Genomic DNA, 19,464 nt, shown 5'->3' on the forward strand with positions numbered 1-19,464 from the left:
TGTGTAAAAAAATATCCAAACAAATACATTTAATTTTTGAATCTGTAAGGAGATCTGTAGCTGTGCATGACATTTAGTGAACAAATGAAAAAGATTCACACAAATAATTTCCAATGTGTCAGAGCATAAAGAAGATTTGCACAAAGGTTTGCAGTTACGCATCTATCTGTTTGTGGTTGAAAAAAGTTCACACAGAATTCAACTGTAGGTGTGAATCCCAAGTTTACAGCTACAAAGCAAACCTACGAGTACAAGTAATTTTGTCCCACATTTGACGCCTCCTCCTGAATGGAGATGGTCTGATATACTGGGGGCGTGTCGACCGAAGCACTGAAAGTACACCCCAACTGAACAGCCTCTGAGCCTTCCAACTTAACGACGCCCATACTGAACTCCCTTGCTTGTTTGTAGGTGTTTTTTAGTTTACAGTTTAAAGCTTTATTTCAAAAAGAGGATAGGCAAAGATTGTCTGTCTGAATGCAGAAACTTGTATCTGTGTTAATTTATAGTATTTGTTGTGCCACCAAACAGGAAAACACAGTATCGCCTGCTATTACAGTGCTACCTGTATACCATGAATTTTAAAAATGACAGTCTTACATACCTCATACATGATAAACTTTTGGGAAAAAAACAGGACTTGCAACTATTGATGCCTGATATTTGCTTAAAACAAATAGTTGTGGAATAGCAGGGAGTTGAGGACTTAAGTGTATACAATGAATGAATTAGATGGGATGCAATGTGTATGCAGGTCTCTGGAGACCTATGGTATGCATTTAAGAGTTAAATATTGTTTCAATAATGGTCTAACATAATACGGTTCTGGGGTGAAATAATGCTGAATACTTCATGTTTTGGAGAATGTTGCTAAAACAATTATATGAAAACCATTTCGTTCCATTATATAGCAACACTGGCAAAGCTGAGTATAATCCTGAATGCACTTGCAACTGTAGCCAGGCAGTGATTTAGATCAACACTGCAACATCCTAACAGCTTTTCAATGCAATCCTACCACAGTAAACTAATGTCCTCTGCTGGCAGGTTACAGTGATGATTCTTTCTCTGCTGTTGTTTGCTCAACTGTATGAAATTGCCAGAGTCAACACAAAAATAGACAAGTTATAAAATGTGTGGGGGGACATGGTTATTATGTTGCACCCACTGACAATGTTTGTACTTTTTCTCTTTAACTTTTCTAACAATCATCTACTTTTTTTGATCATCAGCAGGTGCAGAAGCCTTTGGTTTCTATTGTAAAGATGTGCAGAGAATCCAGCAGTTGTCACAGATAGAGCTGCAACAATTTGTCGATTAATTGATTAGTTGATCAACAGAAAATCAATCATCAACTGTTTTGATGATCGATTAATTATAGTTTGCCATTTTTCAAACAAAAGTGCTAAACATTTGCTGGTTCTAGCTTCTCATATGTGACAATTATCTGTTTTTCTTTGTCATATATGACAGTAAATTTAATATCTATTGGTTAAGCAGAGAAACTGAACCAAAACAGTAAAGTTGCAGGCTGTAAAACTAAAACAGTGAGCTGAAAGACACTAAAACACTTTCTCTGTGGGTGCATCACTTTGAGCATTGATCCTTTGTTAATATAAAAATATTCATTATTGCAGTTTTAAAGGAATGTTAATATTTTTGCATGGGTGTGTGTTTTCAAATGACTTATTAGAATATGTCAGAAGTGTCACCTTCCAATCAACTGAACAATCTTCCACTCTGTCAAAATCAAACGGTATTGATTTCTACAGCTATGAATTTAAACTACTGCCAAAGCAAGAACAGCAGTGTGCAGCAGCAGTGGGTATGATTGTCTGGTTACTGGACATCACGAAAAAAGTCATCCCGACTTCCCCTCCTTCCTCCTCCTCCTCCTCCTTCCTCTCATGTCTCAGTCAGTGGTAAGATGAATAGGCAGCTGTTGCTCCTTGTGCTTCAATGAATCAACCTTAATGGTGAGGAGCTGACAGAGGGACCGGGAAAATGAAACCAAGAACTGGAAGGAGGAGGAGGAGGAGGAGGAGGAGGAGGAGGAGGAGGTGACATGTAAGCACGGAGAAGAGAGGGATGGGAGAAGACAGTGAGTGAGTGGAAGTGAAGAGGAATGAAAGGGAATGGGAGATAATGTGAGGGGGTGGAGTGACAGGGAGACGAGAAAATATCAGGAGACTACAAGCGCAGCCAACCCAGGAAGATGTAAATGTTGCTTACTCATTTACATTCACTCTCTCTCTCTCCCACTCTCTCCTCCCTTCTGTCTCTCTTTTCCTCCCACACAAAACCACAGGCAGAATATAAACGGAGTCCTTGCGCAGTGATCCCACAGGCAGCGGCTATTAAAGGTTTTGAGTGTTGTAACAAAGTTCATGTTGAATGGCCCTCTTTGTTAAAACGCTCCCATTGTACTTGGTGATCAGGATCAGTCTTATGAAGTGATTCTTGTTGAATCAATGGAGAGGCAGATGTTCAGTGATGTAATACAGAGGTAATAACAGCTTCTGTCCAGCAGATGCCACCAGAGAGCAGTCCACTCTCTCTGATGTCTGCATTGAATGATAACAGTGATAAAACATCTTAGAATAAGGTCAAAAGCAGTGCTTCACAACCTTTTTTGCTTGTGAACACATAATGCAAAGTCATGTCTCATCACAGGCTGCACAAGTTGTGAGTGGTCCAGTGTTATTTCGCTTTTTAGACCATTTAATTTGGACAATTTACACAGGCCTGAGAAGTAAACCTATACAGTAATAAACTATACCCAAAGAAAAAAGCAAAGATTAAAGAAAAGTGTGAAAAATGAAAGTAACTCTGTCTGTTTTTCTTGTTTCCAACTGAAATTCATTATATGTTGGGCTGATGTTGGATTATGTCATTAAATATTATGCATACAGAGAGGTACTTAGGAGAAAAATCAATTACTTTACACTGTCGACACTTTTCAGTTCTATGACCATTATCAGGTATTTCATATAATAAACCCCAACAGGCTGATGCATACACACCAATCCAGAGGATCAAGCAATCAACCACCCATAAAATAACAGCACTCTGGAAAGGCGAGGACGAAGAGAAAAGAGGATTCACCATATCATATACAATAATGTATGCTAATAATATCATCAACATCCTTAATAAGTGACATCCAAAAACAGAGGACACTTAATACCAGTCAAAGATGTTAAAGTATACTACAATAAGCAGAATAAATAGAATACAGCATAAAATGAAAAATAACATTTTAAATAAGAATAGAGTATTAAATATAAGTGGTTTGGCCAGCTAGTGTACATTTTCACCCCATGTGTCATTAGGTAGGTCAGTTTTGTTTTGTTGACATCAGTTAAGTTAACCGGTCCTGTTGTTGTATTGAGCTTAGTTTAGGGACCAGTTTAGTCATTAATCACTTTTGCTTTGTTCTTTGTCATTTTTGGGGTAACAAACCCTGTATCATGTGCCTTGCTGCTCAGTCCCTAACACCTTATAAGAGGAGAAGTGCTGACAGCTGTGGTGCACAGTTCTTTAGCTGTAAACAGCACCCTGGGTTCACATTAAGTTGATGATATTTGTTGCCTGATACCTCTTTCTCTCTTACCCTTTCCTGTCTCTCCACTGTGCTGTACTAAATGTCATAAAATTACAAAATGCCTCAAAACATGCCATAAAAATGCCATAAAAATATAATGCCAATCATAGTGAGCTCTGTTTATTGAGAGTACAGGCACTAAGTAGAGATGTATGAGAGGAGCTCTGTATTTTTTTGACCTTGTATGTATTGTGTTCAAAGCCTCTGAGGAATGTATACTACTCAACCTGCAGAACTAAACATCAGTATATGTGTATGCTATAATAATCTGAGGGACTAAAATTCAGAATGCAGTATTCTATTAGGAAATGTCACAGTTAAAGCCTGTTAAGTGATAATAGTGTAATTTATTGTGAAATATTGCAGTTGAATCTTGTGAAATCCTGGAAATAATTTACAGTGTAGAAATAATCTGATGGAGGAGGACTGCATCTCCCTTAAAAGTAACTGATGGGATTCATCACCACTGCAGCATTGGGCATCTTTGTTTATTGGCAGGCTGAGGTGCAACATTGATGGTATGATGACTATGAGTACTGCAATGTGCTGGAGAGATGTGATGGTCAAAGTAATGCTGAAAGGTACATTTCATTGTGATGAAGACATCCAGTGTGTGTCCTGAACAAGCAGAAAAACACTGAATTATGCAAAATTTAGATTTGTGTCCATTTGTTGGAATGGAACTATTCAACTTGGGGACATACAGTAACCTACAGTATATCACATACTGAGCAGGCTGGAATACTGGATGCAATCAGCTGTCTGTGACAAGTTACCAGAGCCCAGCTACTGTCTTAAATATCTTTTTATGAAGTATTTAAATGTTCAAAGGCGGCAGAATCTCACAGCTTTGCAGCAGCTTTACAAAGTCAGCAGAATGTTTGAGTTCAGCCATTTGCACACTTGTCTTACAGTGACCTCAGTGACCTTGATGTATTTGATTACATCTCTCATGCTGCCACGCTGAAGGGTGATGCACTGGTTGATATAGAGGCTATAAGTCATTATAGCAGAGGACTGCTTCAGTCAGGCATCCACTCCCCCCCTGTCTATCAGATCCACACACAGTCAGATGACTGCAGTCACACATTCTGACAATGACAAACTGAAATAAATGAATTTCTTCTCTAAGATTCTTCTAGGAATGTTTGCCAAATTATTGTCCAATAAAAACTACATCTCTCCACATCTAGTGATTCTTATTTTATAACTCAACATGAAAGATACCTTGTCACTTTGAGAGCTTATACAGCTCTCTTGAAACTCATTATCAATATCCAAATAAACCATCAGGCTTACAAAACTATACCTGTATTTTTGCATATTTTAGTCAGTTTACAGTGAATCATTTGTACTAACATTTCTTTAAAGCATGCTGTTGAGTTCTAGACAGCTGCAGGGTTTCATTTAGTTTTCATACAAATTGAAATTCACTTGAGACAGGTAATTACACACACAAAAAAAGTCAAAAATTTCAGTCAGTATAAGTTTACACAGTGTCATTTGGTTGTTTTTATCCATTGCTAATGTTATTTCTTATATTCCTGTTGGGTTATTTACACAAATTAACAGTATGGTTATTGTAATCCATCCAGTGTTAGATAATCAAAGTGAAGTTTTACCTTAAAACTGTCACAAATATGATGTTACTTGTACAAAATGATGTGCAAATGACATTCAAAACCTGTCAGTAACAAATAGTTTAAAAAAGTAGATGAATTATATTAAATCATTAGCAGAAATAAATAAAAATAACTGTCTGGGGTGGTGTTCTACCTCATGGGTGCTGGGTAAAGTTAACCCAGTGTTGTGTTGGTGTTATATTGACCAAAACTGGGCTAAATTTTGACCCAGTCATTTTTAATGTGTATTGTTGCACAGTCATCCAATTAAAACTGTCATTCATAAGCAATACCACACCGTGATAACATCAACTTCACAAAACTTAAACCAAAATTCATTATTAAATTTTTAAAATAGGTTACAGAAACAACAGGCAAAACACCTTGTGAACCCCCCCACCCCCTCTGATTCCTGTCAGCTCTCTACTTGGACTATATAATAAAAAAAAAACTCTCCTTCAACATTGATAAGCTGGTCTGTTTTGTGAAATGAAGGAATTGTAGCACATAGCCAGTGCTGCTTGAAAACAGATTTACTATTTTCATCTGTCTAAAGAATACAGACACTTGAGTAAATTCGTGTTGAGTGCAGAGTCTTTGCATTCATTTCCTCTTGCAATTATTTTTCCATTAAAGATAACACAACAGATGGAGCCGCAGTATCCTCAGAAGCACCACTTTGCTGTGGCTGTATTGACCTGATCCATGTGCTGATCACTCTCTCTGCCTGTTTGGAACTTTCTCTGCCACTTCACCATATTTCTGTCTGTCTCTTCTGCTTTGTTTTTATGTCTTTCCATCTCTGTTCGACCTTCTGACTTTTTATTTTGGTTTCTCCATATCTCCTGGTTTCTCTGACCCCACACCCTCTGTCCTTGGCTCATCACTCCTTCTTCTTCTTCTTCTTCCTCTTCTTCCTTTGAGTCTCTATATCACACCACCTCTTTGTTTCTTCTCCACCTCTCCTGTTTATTCCTTGTTCCCTTCTTCTCTGTGTTTTATTCACTGATATGGTGCCTCTATTTTTATGATTAATCCACCCACCAGTTTAATTATGACTGTATGTACATCTTATTGTTCCATGTTAGTGGTTACATTACATCATTTTAAAATATTTTCCATTAAATAAGAAGCAATACCATTTCTGAACAAATATCATGTTTTACAAGTTGGCTCAAATAAAAAATATTACAAATTAAATTTAAAATACAGCTCAATATTATAATATGTCATCTTATCTGGCTTCTTTTCACAATAATAGGATTTGTTATCCCAGCATTATTTCACAACGTCCTTTATTTCCTCCATCTGTTTTTATTTCATAATGCCACTTTCACCCAGTTATGTAATTGGTTGTTGCCAGTAATGGCATATTAAATGCGTAGTAAGAAAACAGTAGTTTAAATGAAATATGTAATTAAAAATAAAACATTATGGCCACCTTAAGGCTGCGTAGTTTATTGTCTTATTCACCAGCTATTTGTAGAAGCTCGTGTTTATGTGACTGAGGAGAAGTTCCAGTAATATGAAAGCCGTGAGACGCGAGGAGAGCAGCGCGTTCGCTGATTGGCTGAGAGGCATTGGTACCCAGCTGTGTCAACTGTGACACATTCATCCTCAACATGACCAGAAGTGAGACCTTCAGCATAAAAGGCTATTTTGAGTTGTAGTCTCATAAATTGATTATTGAACAGAATTTCAGATGACTGACACCGTTATTACAGATGTATTCATCACGTGATAATAATATAAAAAGTTTATTCCATCAAAAAATATTGAGCAGAAGCCGTTAACATCCTTCACGGTTACCGGGTGTGTAAAGAGTAATATCGTCAACGACCGGAAGAGGAACGCTGTGGTTTGTTAGCTTTACTGTGGTCCAGAGAAAGAGGAAAGGATGTGACTACAGCTTCTCTGTCGCACGCTGTTTATCTGTGTTCCTCCTGCTCTTTACCGTCGAAATGCAGCTGGTTGGAAATTAGCAGGCGTGCAGCTCTTCAGTTCTCATCCTCAGCTCTGGAGAATGATCCACCGGCAGCTTATTTTCTCCCAGGTATGTGCTGTGCAGTGTTGCAGTGTAGCGTTAGGTGATGTGTGGCCCAGCGCTCTGCAGCCCGCACATATCTATCATGTACTGACTGTCACTCTGTGGAGGAGGCGATACGCCCAGTCCTGTTCAAAACACGGGCTGATTAAACGGGATTTACCGACAGCACATAACAGTTGCTTCATAATATAGGTTGTCTAGGTGTCTCTATTCAATATGGAGCACATACCCCCAAGCACAACTTTAGTGAAATGGGTTTTTTTTTTTAGAGGTGATTCCCCCCGCAGCTTCATTTTCTACAACCAACACACGTCACTCTGAAAAGTTGGTTTTATAAGTAAAAAAAACATCATTCATTGAAGGTTTGTGAGCTATTGGACGTGCACCGAATCAAACAGCGGATGTGAATCTGAGGAGAGCTCGAGTCATCTGTCATGTAAGATGTCAACATGCGTCAACAAGCAATGTATCATTTAAAAGAAGTCATTTCTTGAATAGGGTTTGGTTTGATGTGTCGGCGCTGGAGATGGCAGGGCCTGCAGCTTCGCCCCAGCTGCTCTTCATTTAGGATTTACTACGAGTCCAGATAGAAGGAGAGGCTCTCCCCCCTCCCTCTTTGTGTGGGGATTCCCATCCTCAAAATCCTCTTAAACACTCGAGCATCACACGACGTGTGTAGGCCCATTTTCCTTTTGTTTTCATCTATGTTGTTATCATGCAAACCGTAAGCCTATCATAAAAAAACAACAAACGTGACTGATAGTCTAAATAAACTAGCACTGTAATATAGGCTACATTTTAAAAGTATTTTCAGGAAAAGCAACATAACCCTTTACATAGATGTGACTTTCAGCTATAGGAGTAAATAATGGCTTTCAGTTGGTGCCCATTATAACACAAACCTCTACCAAAATACAGAGAAAAATTCAAATATTTTCAAATAAGCCATTTTCTCTTTAAATACCATTTTCTGTAATCTAAATCACTTTTATACTCTTATTTGTTTCTTCTGAAAAACTAGGCTATGAAAAGCTTACAGAGCATAAAATCAATTCCGCAAACAACAAGGAGGGTAAACTGGGTTTTGGTGGTTTTCCATTCCACTCCATTCCTGGATGCCACTGATTTCCCCTAGCTATTTTTAATATGCTCATAAATATGCATATTTTCTCTAGCTACGGTTTGGTACCAGTTCAGGATGCTATTGTGCAGTACATGCATTGTAAGTGAGATTTTTAGGGGGTTTTGTTAGTGTTAAGTTGGTCTTGATTGTTCGACTCTGTAATAAAGCTCTGCAGAGGTTGGCACAAGTCCCAGAGACACTCTCTGTTGTCTATGAGGAATATTAGTCCTATGACAATAGCAGATGCCCAGTCTCAGAGCTTTGTAGCCATTAAAATAGGTGGCAAAATAACACATTCACATAATCCCTGTAAGCAAGCAGACATTTACACTAAACAGTAGTTGACCATCGACATAGTTTACATTATACAGGTATGCGAAATAGAAATATTTAGTCTAAAGTTTTGGCACATGTAAATAATGTCTTAATCATTATGTCCTGAGTTGTGTAGATGAGATTGTTGGTGCTGCTTCTCTCTGTGCATTACCAAAATGAGAAAGAGCAGCAATTTGACATTGACAAAGACTGTTTTCTTTGAGTGACTCAGCCTCTGATACAGAAGATACAGCTCCGATGTTTCTATCACACTGGCTCTCATCAGACTAGTGTAGACCCAATTGACAACACCTTTTTCACTCTTTGTCTGTGTTAATGACAGAGTTGGAAGTATGATGAACAGACAGGTGTAGTGATTCTTAACTGAGACCCCTGCTTACCTGAATCAAAACTGAGACTGGTCTCAAAGCCCAAGATGACTCCTTTAGATGTCTTGTTTTGTCTGACCAGCTATCCAAAAGAATCAGATATTCAATTTTACAATGATGTAAAACAGAGAAAAGCAGTAAATCCTCACACTGGAGAAGCTGGAACCAGCAGATGTTTTGTATTTTTGCTTGAAAAATGACAGAAATGATTAATCAATTAACTATAAATGATTCATTTTCTGTCAGTCAACCAAGTGATTAATCAACAATCCGTTTAAGATGTAATCAAAACAGTGCTTTTCAGTATTACATTACTGCATGTTTTACTACTGTGATCACAGGGTAGGATGTTGGGATACAGGGTGAATGGTTTGGGGGGATTAGTAATGGACATAGTGATGGTTTGCCCAGATAGTTAGGCTGACATCAGAATGTGTTCAACATGGTTACAAATTGCTAACTTACTGCAGAGCCTGGTGTCAATCAACAGGATTTATGCTGAGTTGAAAGTAAAATAACACCAAACAAGAATTGCTGGAGACACCACTTTACTTTGTAGTGTGCTGATGAGGCCTGTATTGTAGAAGGTTACAGAGAAGCTCTTCCAAGAAATCTTGGTGCCGTTCAGCTTGATGAACTAGTTGAGTTTTAACCAAGGTTTGAAGTTGCTCTGACTCGACATTTTGAACAATTCTTGCTGCTTTTTAGCATTCACAGCTGAAAAAGGCAGAGAAAACCATGTGGTGTATGATTAAGAGTTAATATCCATCCATCATATGTCTATCACACTGCACACAGTGCATGTTAAAGTCATATAAAGGAGTAGAATGTTTAAAATCTGACCAATTTATTGCAGAATCTAATAAACAGAACATTCTCCTAACACTTGGTATAGTCTTGTGAAGAAGTGACAGAGTCCTGTTACAGAAAAAGCACACATTAATACTTAGAGGAGCTGCCGGCTGCATTTCTAATGCAGTGCTGTATATAGAGTTTGTATTGATTCACAGCGTGTTGCTCTGTGCAGCAGACACTCTGAAGCACAGAAGGGAGATCTCCTCCCTGTATGTTGGATGAGTGATTAGTGTTAGCATTTGTTTTATGTGCTTTGCATGTTTTATGAAAGTCAGACTTGTTGTTTTTGAAGAATAGAGATCTGACATGGCAGATTAGCATCAGTGTATCTCTGCTTACAGTGTATAGTTGTTGTTAGCTGCTGTGGATGTGGAACAGCAGCTCCATCAGACACTGTCAGACTGTCTGCAGCCTGACTCACTTTTACCAACAGTAGACTAATATGGATACATCATTGTGTTTAAACACCATAAAAGAAGCCGAGACTTTAATTTGATATAATTTTATTTTCAGTTTACAGTTTTCACAATTTTAATAAGGGTGGAGGAGTGCCACCCCTTTTATAGTGGTGGCAGAGAACTTGGTGTTTTGGTGTTTATTTTATCTGAGTGGCTGCTACATGAGCACCAGACTTACCCAAATGATTTTAGTGAACCCCTGACCTTTCTTTCTACTCCTTTTTCCCCATAATTTCCATAAATGCACAAACAAATGTTGAATATTCTAACAGGTCATTTGATGATGATGATGATGATGATGATGATGTCACCTTGTGCCCTAGGACACTGTGGGGTCCAGGGACCCCCAGAAGTCTTGAGGGGGTTTCAGGGGGTCCCCAGCAAAAAGGGGAATCATTTATTTTCACTATAATTTCATCCAGTGACAGAGTGTATGACTATTGTGGTCATGGGTTTCATACACTGTCTGTAATAAAATATCGAAAAGCCAAAATCTTATGAAATGGGGGTCGGTGGTCTGATTTGTGTCAGTTTAGGGGTTCTTGAAGTGAAAAGAGTTGTGAACCACTGCTTCAGGATATTGTGACGGCTATCTTTCAGTGTTTTTTAATGTTTTATTGACCAAATGATTAATTGATTAATCAAAAAATAATGGTCAGATGAATCAATAAGGAAAATAATTGGTAGTTGCAGCACTAGATCAGCCTGCTCATATAAACAGTTATCCTACCAGTGAAGCTTATTATTATACAGTAGAAGCCAATAGTGTGGGAAATATGGGGCCATAAACACTGTGCACATAATTAGCAGAGTGAATGAGTGTTTCTTTCTCTGTTGCGCAAATTTTTTACACCTTAATATCTCTTATAAAACAATTGTTCTAAAAATCTCTAGAAGAAGAAGAACCCTAGAAGAAGTGAACCCTAAATTCACGTGGAAGATGTTTTTACCGTCCTGGGTTTCAGGGAGATAATGAAATATTTCACACTGAATTCAATACAGTCACAGTTTTTTGCTGCCAGCTACTAATGACTGCAAGGCCCTTCTGCATCGACTTCACGCTCAGCTGTGGTGGTTGCTGCTTGGTTGTAAACAATGACGTCACCCAGATTTACCCTGGTGTGCTTGCAGACTGCGGTGGTGAGGAGTGCTGATTGGTCTGCTCTTCATACGCAACGGCTTTTCTCTTCATAAACGTATCCGTCGTCTGTGCACTGAGGTTTCATGTCGTGCTGGAGGCTGTATGTCTAGCTAACAAGCCACTTACAAACCCCTCTTTGAGAAGGGCTGACCCATAAAGAAATCAGTTAAAAGTAATCCCTGTAAAAGGCCTACACTCTAATGAGAAAGGGACGTTATTTTGTCCACTACTCAGCAAGGCACATAATAAATGGGACACAACAACAGTGAAGAGGTACGCTTAACCTTCTTTTCTCAAACCCTGTTCTGTCATGCTTGGTTGCAACTGAGTAGCAAAGGTTGTACTACATCATTCAGTCTGTGTTGTGGCAGATACATTAAAAGTCCTTTAAACCTGACTCTGAGTGCCCCCAAACCCATAATACACACTAATTCTAAGCAGTATTTGAGTGTGTAGCGTGGTATAGTGACCAAAAAAAAAGTTACAGTTTGATTGATGTCTGACTTTGCATGTATTTTGAAATTTGCTGTTTGGATAAAATAGTAAAGTATGTTGTTTTGTTTTTTATACTAAAAAACAGTACACTATGAAGATTAGTATGTAGTACTAGTACACCTGTCAGCACCTCTAAAGCTTATATCAGGTTTGATTAATATACAGTGTCAAAACAACATGTTGCATGTTGCACAGTGACTTCCTGGAATCTTGTCGTCACCGTGAGGTTGCCAGGCAACCAGGGCAGACTCCACAAGTACTAAAAAGGTATGCAGTGTTATGTGTGTTAAGTGTTTTTCTATAGAATCATGAAAATGTGTATGGTACCATTAATCACTATCCAATAGCAACAAAATCTGATCCAATTATCTCAGAACCAGTTCAGGTTAAGTTCCACTGGCAGCAATGCAATACTGCTGAAACAGTATATTTATGTGTAATACTAGCACAATGGTTTTCTTTTTAAGTTCTTTTTTTTTCATGAAACACATCAGCACATAAAGTGCATATCAGCTTTCACTTGAAGTGTAAAACCACAGAGTCATATGGACAGCTGGATTAGATCATACAGTAGCTATGGTTACTCATCATTAGTTGAACAATAAGCTGAAGGAGGGTTACCTTTGGAGATCATTACTGAACCAGAGCACTGGCTGATCTCATTCCCCGGTAGAGGCTGTCCAGTCTCTCCCAAACCGCCTACTCTACATGTGCACCGAATTAATAATCGTGTCGTCTTGATCGCAATTATACTGGTTAATTACGCGAGTGTCAGAGCAAGTAGAAAGGACAACTGGGATATTTCCCCGGAGATTATCAAACGTGTGTTAGTGTAGCTAACTATGGCACCATAGTAATATGGTACTACATGACTAATGAGGACTGTGGGGATTTGAACATGACCGAAGCAGGAGTATGTATAGTTACATATTTGCATATGTGTGTCATGGTGTGCAAACCGTTGTGTCTGCACATTTCTATTACCACCTCCCCCTCTAGTCATAGCTACACAACCGTTGCTGGAGTCTGTTAGAAGATAGCTGAAAGATTCATTCATGTTAATTGTTAGTTACTTAGTCAATATAGGATAACAGGAATTTATTTCTTGCATTGCTGTTCTAGCAGCTGATTCAGTTCTTAGATGTCAGGCCGTCCTCACACTTGCAACAAAGGATTTCTTGATGTTATTTTTGAAATAGAAATAAGAATACAGTTCAATTCAAGCTGATTCATTTGACCTGACCAGTTTCAGTTGGCACAAAACATATCCTGCAACAACAACAGAAGGTATTGACCACCTCATCGGTTAAAGCTCAGAACATTCAAGCCATGCTACCCGTGTTGCTTCAACATATGAGCACTGTTTCCTGAAAGGCTCTTACTGAAAAGCAGCATGTTGAATTTGCATTTTCGACATATTAATATTGAACACACCTGCATTTTGATCATTTTTGCACAGCAGCACTTTGACTCCATGATGCAATGGATTCAACATTTGCATTTCTTTTCCCCAAACTGGCTGATGCAGTGAAAAACACCAGGGTTAGAGTTAAAAGCGTTAAGAATTGTGTGTGGCGTGACTGTTGGGACGGCAGATGTTTTTGTGATTGTGTTGTTGTCCAGCCCTATGATAGAATTTGTTGTTAGTGGATTTGAATCTCATATATATCTGACATGAAGACTGGACACGGACAGTGATAGAATGAAATAGAATAAAACAAAAAGCATTTTAATATAATCAGTAGGAGTTGGGAACACTGCTGTTGTGTGCAGCAGTAAGCTGAATTACTGGAACTGGGTTACATGGTCAGGAATGCATTTCACTTTGGGTGCTGAGCAGCGATCAAAATTCTTTCATACAGGAAAATATAGAAATGAAAAGCATACAGTGAACTTGGCTATATTAAAACACAATATTGAGTATTTGGTTTATTTCACAGAAAATTTTAAATCTTAGGACAATGACAATAATCATCATCAATAATCAACATGGTCTTTATTGTTTTTGTATGGAAACACACTGTAGTTTGTGCTTGTAGGAGGGGCTACATGTATATAAAGCCCATCAGTTCAGTTCATAGCTGATGGTTGAGAGTTGAGTGCTGAGTTTCCCTGGTTCTTTTGTTTTTATACATTTATTTTTGTATATAGATTTTACTGCACTCACACTGCCTGTCCTGTTTGTCTGTTAAAAAAGCGTAAAGAAACCATTCACATGGTCGGGTTTGGCAATCATAAAATCATAAAATCTGTAGGAGCCAGAACCAATCATATCTCTGGAAGGAGGCGCCAGTGACAGACTTCACTGTTCCGCCTGACAGCACCCGCTAACAATGTTTAGGTATGTAATGGGGATTTTGTGAAAGAAAGTGAAGCTTAAACCATTCATGGTCACTGGGTGGTGAAAGTGGTTGTGTGTGTGTTTGCTTCTCAGCTGATCATGTGTGGGTGAGCAGGTGTCATGTTGTAACACAGGAGTGATCAGATGGTTACAGGTTCACTAGAATGAAATACAACATCATACCTCTCTGTGTTTACAGTTGTGTATGAAGAGGCCATGTGCTCCTACTGGTCCTTTATTTCATTTATATTACATTTTATGTACTTTATTGGTGCCAGAAAAATACAGCATTTCCTACATAACTAACAACTGACACATCTTGTTTATTACTTCCTCTGACATGCATACACTACTGTATGTTTCTGTCCAAGCTGCTTGAGACGTGTATCCTCTTAGATTTTTTCTCTATGACAACATATGAGATAAAAGTGGCTGATTTATTACTGCAACATGAAATAACATCCATCCCCTTATCTATCTGCAACGCAGCTAATTATGGTCATTTAAAATCACTATAATGTATTTTATCTTTGATTTTGACAGTGTACTGAAAAATAGAATATTTGAATTATTTGTGAATAATATTATTGATGTTTGGATTCATTGCACATTCTGTATTTCACATGAAATCAACTGAGGGTTTATGTCTTCTCATACTGCAGTGAATACAGCACACAGTCAGTCATTCTGCATCATACCCTTCATACCAGATGTGGCTCACATTCACTGGACTGCTAATATTTTCTTCCTTTGCAGGCAATGCAAACCATGTGACCATCAACTGATGCACATGATAACTAATGGGATGTGTGTTTTGTTGCTGTCTTGAATATCTTTTAAGTTGAACATTATTAGCGGCTGTGATGTTATGTCTGCTCGTCGCTGAATATCTCTGTTCTCCATGTTTCTATGTAGAGGTCATAATGTCTTTGTCTCTCTGTGTGTTCCCTCTTGTTTGTCCATTTGCTCCTTCTCAATAATTCATATTTTTATCTGAAAAAGATGAAGTATGAAAATGATGATGATGATTTTTTTCCCCCCTCTAACATAACTGCACACAGATGCCATACTTGACTTACACCTGCTGCATTCACTGCCTGTTTTTTGTTCTGTGGTTTGTAACACGACATCCCTCTCCTCCCCCTTCCCTCAGGTTTTGGTCTGCTTTGGGTTGACTGGTCATTATGCTGATGCAGCTCTGTAGTATCAAGGTCAGTGCCCCCCCACCCGCCATCACGACCACCCAGCACCTGCCCATTTGCCTGCTTTCCACCACCCAGTACCCAGTTTGTCTGTAGGATTCAAACATTATTGGGAAGGCTGGTGTCAGTACCAATATATATATAGTATATTTTATATATAGTATATTTAATACATTGTGTTCTTATATTCAGTATCTTCAAATCATGTTAATCATGTAATGTAAACTGACTGTATCATATCCTGTTTTTCACAAAGACCAATATCTTTCAAATCACTTAAAACACACTGTATTGGTATAACACTAGGCTGAATCCATAATGATGCTGTAGTTTCACTAATACTTCTTATCACATGGTGACTTAAGCAAGCACATGAAAATTGTGCTTTGCATGCAGACAACCTTTCTTCATCACTAACTGCACGCACAAAGTGCTTCAGCATTTCGACCAATCCGTCAAGGCTGAATGAGCCGTGCCCTGAAGCTCCTTTCTAACTGGAGCATTCTCTGATCTGATCTGAGATCTCAGGATGGGGAAACTCTCCTTTGCATTTGGACTGGCGGGTAATGATGCTGCATCTTGTTGTGATCACAGCATCTATGCTGAGCAGACACTGAACTCTTAGTGGGTCATGTCACACCTTTAAATCATGTTTACAAGTTCTGAAAGGTTCATGTTCACAGGTTCTTACAGTCATTAACTGAATCCTGTCTGCGACACTGTATTGCAAATAGGATTACCAATAAAGTATGTAGATTAATAGGGATTGAACTACCACAGGAAAACATATATGCTATTGTGTAATAACCCTCAGCCATAAGACATTTGACCTCATATCAGGTGCTGATTAATATTTGTCCAAAATTACCTCAAAGTTGTAATCATTAAAGATCCCCTCCAGACATGTATTACGAGATATATAAATACAGTAATGGAACAATAATGTGTGTCTGATATGGTTTTTCCACAAAATAGTATAATTACCACATTAAAATCCTCATTTTCCCTCATTAAAAATTCCAGAATCTATGAATATGCAAATACTTCACTGTAAAATCCATCCTCAGGGTTTGTGCACTGGAGGCTTCAAGTTTCCACATCTCACCTGTGTGAAGCATTGGACCGGGATTGGCCAATCTATTTATGATGTCACAAATCATGCTCATTGGCATACACTCCTTAAAATTTGATTTTCATTGAGCACAGAGAAAGTTTCCACTTTCAGCAGATGAATGTGAAAACAGCCCTCTAGTGTCAAACTACACAGTGAAAATCAAACATTCAACCATAGGAACAAGAAGAAAACATATTTTTGAGAGGCGGGGGACCATAATATTTCAGTCCTGGTTGACTAGGTGAAACCTGGTTCCAGGTTCATGGTGCATTCCACTGACAGTTTCATTGACACGTGTATCAACCACTCGGGGCAGCAAACCTGCTAAACCGTCAGAAATGCAAGAGACGACAAGCAACTCACATGTTTACAATGAAGCTTAACTAACTACAGCCTGAGATTTTTCATCATGTAACGTTGTTTTAATAAAGACTAAAGAAAGATAGTCACCAATGACCTCCGACTGTGACTGTTGTGTGAATTATGACAAACTGGCTTGCACTATAGGCATGCCAGCTTTGGTCCTCTGCATCACGTCCAGTACACCTATGCATTGTTTTCAGTGAATCCCTTGTGCGATGGTATGCCAAACCACCTTTTTCACAGCATTTTGACTTGACATAGTAGGAAAAGCACAGGTGTTGCTTCTATTCAAGCGTCCCAGTATGCCGTGACAATGATCCAGTATGCACAATACCAAGACCCTGACACTGAAGCAGCTAACTGGAATTCAGCCATCATATATATTAACCTTTCTACCTGTGTTATTCCATCTGTGAAATGTCATAATGGTTTCTGTGAAAAAGGCATATTGACCCTTTGCTAAGCTCTGCTCCCCTTATTTATATGCATCAGTGCCTGTCAAGCAGCAGTGCCGGAATGAGATTTGAAGTAGGAGTACATCCAGCTTTGGATGATGTAATAGTCAGGATTGGACCGATACTATTTCAGCCATAACTCTAATGTATCTCACCTCGTAAATGGTCACATAATTAATGTTACGCAACAGCGTTTGCACTGCAATTTCTTTCAAGAATAAAACATGAGGCGCTACTTTTGCTGAAAAGAAAGTTTGAAAAGAGGCTATGATGAGCCCTGCTAACCTGACATCTAAACAGACAGAATATGGAGTTATAAGCGACCAGTCTGATGTGTGTAGAGGTGTGTGTGATTATATTGTAGCAGCCTGGTGTAGTTCTCAGGCGATTTAATGTAGATAAACACAGTGAACAGCTGTGCGTAACAGCACTGTGCTCTAGCGCAGCACTTCTCAGAGACTGCAGGTTTATCAACATATCAGTCCTGCTGCCTTCAGATGCTGCAGGGATTTAATGAACTGAAGAAGCTTTTCATACAGTATAAAGCCACTGTAAGAATCACCCACATTCATTTACAGATATATACAGATGCTTTATCCACATTAAATGTTATTTTCTGTGCCGATTTTAGTTGGAGAGTGTTTAATTGAAATAACTTGTTTATATTTCAAGCATTATTGCAGCACATCTGCAGCAAGTATTTAGTTTGCTCTTGTTGGTAAAATCACCAAAGTGGCAGCAGAGTGACTTTGCTCCAGAAACAGATGTGGTTCTGAGACATTTAAGACCCATCCTCCACAAAAACACCAACAACTTGCTGTGTGTGCACTACAATACCACACAGACAGGCAAAGCAAATTTCAAGGTCAGGAAAATACTAAACTGTCCGCTGTGTTGTGATTATGATTGGTTTTAAAGGTCCAACATGTTAGAGTAGACTTAGACATTATCACTGTGACGGTAATAGACGTTACCACTTTATTACCATAATGCCTGAAAGTAGGGGGGACAAAAAGTCTATTACGGTGCTAATGCTGTCAAGTTTTCCACTTCTAATTTTGCAAACAAATTTGTAGTTTACAATAATAATGTTGGCAGATTTACCATTTAAAATTCTTTTTAATTTTTTAAACAATGGCTATTAAATTTCCACAGACGTAAAGAAATCCAGGCTTCTCATTTGTAGCTGATAAACATTGATTATGTCAGCTATACGTTAAAAAGCCAGCTGCCTTTTTAATGTATACAGACTCCTCGTCTTAAAACAAGAATGTTGAATCTCAAATGCTTATAGTGGCTACATGTCATATTGCTAAAAGACTGTGACTAAAGGCTACATGCCCCACTCCTCAAATGCTTTGAGGACGAGGACTAACTCTTGTGTTTTACATGTGTAAAGCTATCTTGGGTTACTGGTTCAGCTGTGAAGTGTAAACTTCCACCAATCCAATAAAAATCAGGACAGAGGTGTTAACTTTACTCTAAACTCTATAGTGGCTTCTTGGCTCTCTCTTGAATCTCTACACTTAGCTCATGTATTACTGGTTTTGGAAAGACAAAAAAGACACAACCCTTCAAACTTCCAACTCCATGCATACTGCTACTGGAGAAATCCAACGCTTGTCAAGCTCGCTGTGCCAAGTTATGGCTACTATGTTAGGAATAGACAATCACTGTTTGGGTGAGGGTTTATGGTCTTGTGGAAAAGGCATACTTCACTAGTAACAATGAAAACTAGTTCATAGAGAGAGACATCTGTAAGTGCCGTACTTACAGATGTTGCAGTGCACTCAGGCATGTAATGTCATGTTTAGCTTAGAGAAGAAAACTCTAACAAACACCAATTAGGTGCTTTCTCATTTGATTTTCTTTATCTTCAGAACAAAGCCTTATGTTTTTATTTCTCTATGTATTTCTCTATTTCTATTTCTATTTCTCTT

At 38.4% G+C, this 19,464-nt stretch overlaps 1 protein-coding gene across 2 annotated transcripts in view; it reads left to right on the forward strand.

Annotated features, from left to right (window-relative positions):
- Positions 1-7,021: 7,021 nt before the first annotated feature.
- LOC137173234 (E3 ubiquitin-protein ligase HECW1) overlaps positions 7,022-19,464 on the forward strand; it is an 80,221-nt gene continuing 67,778 nt past the window's right edge. The window contains exons 1-2 of one of the 2 annotated variants that reach the window (XM_067577962.1): positions 7,022-7,279; positions 15,544-15,601. In XM_067577962.1, coding sequence (XP_067434063.1) covers positions 15,575-15,601 — 27 coding nt within the window. In that variant the 5' untranslated portion in view covers positions 7,022-7,279; positions 15,544-15,574. The remainder of the gene's footprint in view (positions 7,280-15,543; positions 15,602-19,464) is intronic. The other variant, XM_067577961.1, reaches the window with a different exon arrangement.

Source organism: Thunnus thynnus, chromosome 21, assembly GCF_963924715.1.
Source record: "Thunnus thynnus chromosome 21, fThuThy2.1, whole genome shotgun sequence".
Taxonomy (NCBI): domain Eukaryota; kingdom Metazoa; phylum Chordata; class Actinopteri; order Scombriformes; family Scombridae; genus Thunnus; species Thunnus thynnus.